At 33.7% G+C, this 7,662-nt stretch overlaps 1 protein-coding gene across 1 annotated transcript; it reads right to left on the reverse strand.

Annotated features, from left to right (window-relative positions):
- Positions 1-954: 954 nt before the first annotated feature.
- Positions 955-6,342, reverse strand: LOC123535005 (microfibril-associated glycoprotein 4-like). The gene is made up of 2 exons (XM_045317515.2): positions 5,957-6,342; positions 955-4,115 (listed from the first exon to the last, which is right to left on the reverse strand). The coding sequence occupies exons 1-2, from the start codon at positions 6,263-6,265 to the stop codon at positions 3,432-3,434; spliced, it is 993 nt and encodes a 330-aa protein (XP_045173450.2). The 5' UTR covers positions 6,266-6,342; the 3' UTR covers positions 955-3,431.
- Positions 6,343-7,662: the final 1,320 nt, after the last annotated feature.

The raw sequence follows: 7,662 nt of genomic DNA on the forward strand, positions 1-7,662 counted from the left end.
CAACCTTGCTTGAATTAACGCTTATGGTTGATATCTCAGGTCATCTTTAATACTGAGTATTGGAATTCATCAGACCTAACCATTGCCTGTTTGACTTTAATACAGCATGAATAAACATACTGTGTTCAATATGAAAAATTGAATTTGTTTTAATTAGTATTATTTTGATACGTACATTGCATATTTACATCATAACAATATGATATTGAAAGTAAATCCAGAATTGAAGTTGCAATATAGATTTAATAGATATTGCAACAATCTTTGGAACAAACAGCAACATTTTTAAGGACTAAATCATTTAGTCCAGATGTCAAAAAGGAATACCATGTACCATGTGTCATAAGACATAGAATATCTAACTACAATTTCAATGTCGAATTTTCGTGATACGAATGAAAACAAACAACAGAGTTTTATTACAATGAGGAAATTAAACATCAGGCCGATATGAAGCTATTACCTCATTTATGGCGATATATGGCCTTTTTGTGTCAAGTAGCCGAAACAAAAACACAGCTCATTCATTATCCGATTTATGTTATATACAGTTCTTTAAATAAGCATTAGAGATAATTATAAGTTAGTCACAATTTACTAAATTGGCTGCACACGCTGATAAAAGATGACTGACTACCTAGGTTTTTAGAACACATAACAATAACAATAAATAAATAGGATTTATCATACATACGTATTCATACGTACCCTAACAGATGAAATGAGCCGTGCCATGAGAAAATCAACATAGTGGGTTTGCGACCAGCATGGATCCAGACCAGCCTGCGCATCCGCGCAGTCTGGTCAGGATCTACGCTGTTCGCTTTTAAAGCCTATTGGAATTGGAGAAACTGTTAGCGAACAGCATGGATCCTGACCAGACTGCGCGGATGCGCAGGCTGGTCTGGATCCATGCTGGTCGCAAACCCACTATGTTGGTTTTCCCATGGCACGGCTCAAATACAGACAACGTTTTCTGTGTACTTTAACCATTAATTGCATATGTATCGTATTATAATTTTCATTTTCGTCTTGATCAGAGCTACAAAGAGATTTATTTCGGCACTGTTATTGCTGATACAATGAAAAGAACTCTTCCAAGTATTTGACTTTGCAGGGAACATGAAGCCACAGACTTCACTACTTTCCACATGTACAACTTTTGAATAGATTACGTGAGAAAACTAGTACAAACTAGAGCCACTTAGTTCTTCGGAAAAGCGCTCATTGGTAAGACAAATGATTAAGGCAAGGTACACTTTGTATGTAAGTAGTTTTAATAATTTTGAAACTGCATACGCACAAAGAAATATCCCTCCTGTTTGGACCGAAAATAAGCCTAATTTATAGATCTGTGTCGTCCATACGTATCAATCTTACCAACATTGATAGAGTTCTACGCTATTAATCTATATATTGTTTATTGCTGCGAGTATATCTGGCGTTGGTAGAAGGTAAAAACCTTTTCTTTGCGTGCATGTAATATAAAAAAATAATAGTAAACATATCAAACTGACTTGCTTACAGTACTTTTCTTCTTGCAGTAGCGCATTTAAACAAAGCTCGTCGAAATTACGTCCGTAGAAAGGAAATACGTCATGACGTTACAAAAGCTATACTATGAAGTACTTAAGAGTTCCGATTTTGTATTATCATTTTCAGCGAAAGGTTGTCAATAACACACATACGCACGCAGGCACATACATCAGAAACTGTAATTTCAAGTTCAGTCTGGTGCTCTATGTGGACCCTTCCTCTATCTCCTGTATTAACAAATCTTAAATATGCATAAACTAAGTAGTCTGACAAAACTAAGAAATCAAGAAGCTGATATGAAAAGTATTGCTACTATTTACAGATTGATAATTTTATTTTATTTTTTAAATCATCGGTTTGGATATATTTTGTTAAATTTTATTCAATTCGGTGGGATGGTGTAATAAAAAAGGACTTGAACAACAATTCATTTTAAAGTTTGAATTAAGTTTAGGCTACCAAACTATAGAATTTATTACTATAACAAGTATATTAATCTCTTGGCTTCAAACTTTGGCGCGCAAAAGGGTATTTTGATTTTTAGGAACTGTTTAAGAGCCGTAATAAACTAAACGCTAACAAAAAAAAAAGCAAATATTAAACAAAATACACTTACATGTAAAGTTTTCATGTAACTTGAAAACTAAATGCCATTTACTATCACAGTAAAACATAATTACTAAAACTATATATTTCATATAATACTGCAGAATATAGACCAAAGGTCAAAATACACTGTGTCATTAGTTATTCCAAAGAACTGATCCTTGATATGACAGCTAGTGCAACCATCTGGAACTAACTGAAAACGGAATATTATTTGATTTAGTTTCCAATATTATCTACTAATGATCTGCTGTTTTCTCGGGGATTCATTTTTCTTTCCTCAGCACTTTAAGGGTCTTTTATTGATTCTTTACACATAAACACTTTACCTCTCATAATCACCACTGCCCTGTCATATATACTAGAATAATTCTATGTGCACTCGATTTTAGTCAATAGCTCTAAGCTAGTGTCAAGTTACAGCAGGTAAAGTCAAACTTTGCGGAAGTTTGTTTGATGTCAGTTGTGCTTAAATCACTATTTTCTACAACCAATGTTTTTCACTGTAACTTTAGACAATTCTTTACTGCACAAGGCTATTGCTGTTAAGCTGATTTTTTGCACCTCGTTCTAATGTAATGCTTAAGACTTTTCTCAAACTTGTTGGGATATTTTTTGTCCACTTATCGTTATCTGTTGCGTTTTGTCCGTTATTCTCTCCATACTTGGTGTTTCGTTATCAGGCTGTGGTTAAAGTTTAATTAAAATCGTTCTTTATACTTGTTATACTACGAGATTTAGATTTCAATATTTCATATATGACCGTTGTTATAACTTTGATATACATATATATTACCTTTTTACTAAACAGAGACTGCAAAGCCTATATGCATGGTATAATTATATAGGTCAGTTTCGAACTAAAGGGCAAAGGAGTCTGGGTCAATAACTGTGCCAAAGACTATAATCCAGAGTCAAGGTAACAGGGACTAGCGACTGTAAGAATATTCACATCTGTGGACTCAGTGTAGGTATATATATCTGTTCCTTTGGAATTCAGTTTCACTTTGATAGAATATTCGCTGATTCAGAAGTCTGTGGAACGGGGCGTGAAAGCTGTTGCAAATGTCTTAACCTATCATGTGTAGGCAGTTCAATTAAATCCGACTGCTACATTTTTTTATTGCGTGCTAAACTTCAATCTAAAATGTTTCGGAATGCCAACATCTCAAAATATATAGAAACAATTATAGATGATAGGTAATCATAAAGGAATACTGTCTAAAATTTTGGTTCGTTTTTTTACTAACATTATATAAGTTTGGATTAACTACGAATTTCAAGCTGTTTTAATTCCTTTTCACTTTCATCATTGCTTTTTTGACAGAGTAATTATATCCCCAACAAGTGTCCCAGTTAATGCCATCACCGAAAGAGGAATGATTTCCAGCATAGTAACGTCCATTTAAGTTACTTTGATGACATGCTTTATGCCACCATGCTCCCCCGAATTCTACTGCGCAATTCTTGTCATTGTATACATCATTGTCCCGATCTATGGTAGTGAACAGGTAACCATTCTGAACAGTAAAGCTATCACCACAGTCTCCTGAGAAGCCACTCGTGTGAAGTTGAAAATTCGAGCTTTCGTCATCTATCCAAAATGTATTATACACTGCGTAGGCAGACGTAGGTAATATATCTCCAAACGTCTCCATTTCAAATCTCAAAGAACTCTGGACCCGGGTTAATGCGTAGATATTTTCAAGTCCGAGCCAATACTCACCAGTTCTATTTCCGAATCCTTCAACGTAATCTTGCCATGTCCTATAAAAGTTTTCTGTTCCGTCTTGGCGGCGTTGCACGACAGTCCATCCACCATTTGTCATATCACACCATGCCTCTACACTTGTCCCGCCGGCTGGTTGAATAATATAGACACCGTCTTGGATATAACCCTTTTCAAACAGTGCAAGACAATCTTTTTCTTCGGGAAGAACATGAAGTTTCTTGAAATTTTGGAAGGTGAACGTCTATAGATATAAATATAATCTATCAATACCGTAATCAGAATAAGCTATTCTATATCGAGACGTAGTGTGTAAATTTTGAAAAATATTATACAACTGCAAGTGCTTGTTTGAAACTTCTTTTTGTTCTAAATACTGAAGAATGATTTTGAAGACTCTAACTTATTAAATCAGACTTTTGCAAGCGGCTGGCAAGAAATCATAAATGAGAAAAGAAATTACTTATCAGTTCTAACTGAATTAAAAATGAAATGTATAGTTTATTCTATGTCCGCATTTTCTAAGAGGAAAATCATCGTACATAATAGCGGATTAATATTTCAAGAAAGAATAGCTCTTACTAACAATAAAGCTACTTTATACATTACAGAGTTCGAGAAATGAAGAGAAAACATTGTAATTTCTGATTAAGTATTTTAATGTATGACAATTATGTGAGTCATTCTAGATAACTCTTACATATTAGAACGCTAGTTGTAACAGAGATATTAAAGTTTAAAAAACAGTAAATCTGTTGTAGGTAGCACGCACATAGCATTGATATTAAATACTGTTTTTTGGTGTATATCAATTAATTGTCCTTTTTACAGCCTTTTTTTGGTTTGAAAAGTCACATACATGCATAAACAATTAAACATACCATACAATTATTCTAAAGTTTATTAAATTAGCAGAATGGTGGTTGACAAAAAATTTGTCAAAAATGTTGTGTTGTACAGGATTACTTTTTATTAGTTCTTCACACCTAGCGGTATTAAAAACACCAATTATTAATTATTATTCATTATTTCATTCAATATATCAAACAAGTTTTATCGTTATTCATCTATAGGAAACTTTTGAAACAATCATTTTGGCAATCGAACAAAGGAAGCTTAACATGCAGAAATCAAAATTCACGTAGTACTACAACGCCATGTTTAGATTTGAATGCAACAATTTGAAATAAGCTATATCACTATCGTACATGAAGAAAACGTCGTCATTGTACCAAAACTGTTATTAAGTCCATATAATAAGACTCGAAACCGTTGAAGTTACATGTACGTGCGAATTTTCAAATTTAGGCGGGTCGCAGTGCTATTTCTTTTAATGTTTGGATCAATGAGTCGTTTACGCTAGGTCTCGATAATCAGGAACTGCCTCAGTAGCCTAGTGGTAAAGAGCCCGCATTGAGTGCGGGAGGTCGTAGGTACGATCCCTGGCCGCATCATACCAAAGACGTAAAAATGGTACTAATAGCTTCCTCGCTTGGCGTTCATCATTAAGAGGATAATGCTAGGGCTTTTTAGCCTGGAGTTAGTATAATGTATTATGTCACGTGTCTACGGCGTGATATTACAGTGAAACAGCACTATAAAGTTTGGCATTGTGCTCACTGCAAAAAGCAGACACCGTCGTTTATATGACTGAAAATTGTTGAGAAAGACGTTAAACCCGAACACACACGTACATACACGTATTCATTAGACATTAAAACGGAATCAGAATCCGATCTTCCTGACCATGCAAGGCTGACAATCAAAAATTTAATGTGACACACATATGACATTTTATTAGTCTGCGAAACTTCGTGGTCGACTTAGCTTAAGGATAGGTTGATGTCTATTGATGATGTCTTCGTTCTTTATCAAGCTGTTACAGATACACAGCCAGATACTTATTGAAAATTGGTTTGTTTCTTTTAAGTTTTGTTTTGCTTCATTTTAATATGTACGTATGTGAAAATCTAACAGGCATTAATTATCTGAATCTGAATACAAACTGATTTGGTAATGTCTTGGGTATAATAAATAATATGACAGAAATATCGCATTAAAATAAATATACTGTAAACACATTACCTTGAAGCCTTCCAATACATATCCATACATAATTCCACTTCCAGTTTTTGATGTACTACCATCATCATCAATAAACGAGTTACAATGGCAGGTATAATTATGCTTTATAAAATAAAAAGACGCGCCGCTGAAACATTCAGAAACACACTCTGGCATGGATATCCCGGGAACGGTTTTGTAAATCAATGTTTGATTTGTGTGTCCAGAAATTTGCGTTACATCTGTATGAACATTTATAATTCCAGGTGTCCAATTTTCACTGTTTGAAAACTCTGTAAGTAACCAGACTAAACATAAACGAAAGAACATTTCGTGCCGAATACTGAAATAGACCCCACTTCAAATAAATCGAAAATTGCAAACTGTATATATTAGATAAATATAGAGTGACGTCAGATGATATAACAACTTTAACAGAGAACCAATGAATTAAACACTATTTAACGAAATGCTATTTATATAGTCAAGCAAATTTAGGAGACATCATTGGCTGATAGTTTAGAATGTTATAGACACTCTGAGCAAATCTCATTATCCAATCATTATGTAACTTAGAAATTGAGTGCAATGCTGTCAGCGTTTACAAGGAAACTAATATCCGTGATAAAAAGTGCTTTAAAAGAGAACAATGGTGCGTTTGAAAATCAACTTGCTGTCTAGACATGCACTTAAAATAAATTTCAATATTTAACTTCGATTTATAACACAGGAACTATGTTGTTTTAAGGGACAATCGGTTTTTAATCTATAAACTGAAACATTTTCCGTCATGAAACTTGTTTGTATTGTATCCTTTGGATTTTTTTTTTTATCTTGTACCTTGAGTAATGAGGTTTGATCTGTTAAACTTTTCGTTTCCGGAAGGACAAAACAATTGACTTCCAAAATTATCTGATGAAGTTTTGAGGTGACTGTACCAATGTTTGCCTGCTATGGATTACCTGTCATGAACGGACTTAATCCAACTGAGTGTGCTATTATTCTGCTTTGTTGTGTTGTGTAGGTTTTTTCTTGCCTAAAGATATTTCTACAGACTGACTTGTATAAAATGTTGAATGGTCGACCGTAAAAAATGTTTTTTTTTCCTGTGTTATGACACTGAAACAATACGGAGCTTTTATCTCCTCGTTTCATTACCGATTTCAACGAAATCATTATTCCGTTAAGAACAAATGCTTCAGTATACTTTATTGTCGTTTCTGTATTTAGTATTTGCAAATTTTGAAATGAATGGTTGTCAAAACAAATTGAAACTTTCATGAGCTGGAACTTTTAAAAATATATCGATGCAAAGCTATAAAAAGGCGCTTTTAGAAGAACAATAGAAAGATAAAAAGGTCTAGTCTGACAGCTAGGTATTCCCTTACTGACGTAAAGCAAATTGGAAACTTTAGAAATGATAATCAATGTAGGATCGGAACCATTTTCTTAAGACAAAAGAACAGTTATCTCTTCACATACCAAAATAAAACAAAATCAAAACGGAACAAAACAAAATAAAAAGTTGAGTGGGTTTCACGGTATTTATTCTTGATTTTGAAAATAATGGTTCATATATAATGAAGATCGATCGTTCGATCTTCTGTTAAGTATTCTCTGATTCAAGAGGTAAAACACGTGGAATGTAAAAAGTTGAAATGACATAGAATGTGCAAGGTATTTTACAAAATATCCTCAAATGCCTTTAAAGTAGTGAATCCGTAATA

The sequence above is a fragment of the Mercenaria mercenaria genome, chromosome 12 (genome assembly GCF_021730395.1).
Source record: "Mercenaria mercenaria strain notata chromosome 12, MADL_Memer_1, whole genome shotgun sequence".
Classification (NCBI taxonomy): domain Eukaryota; kingdom Metazoa; phylum Mollusca; class Bivalvia; order Venerida; family Veneridae; genus Mercenaria; species Mercenaria mercenaria.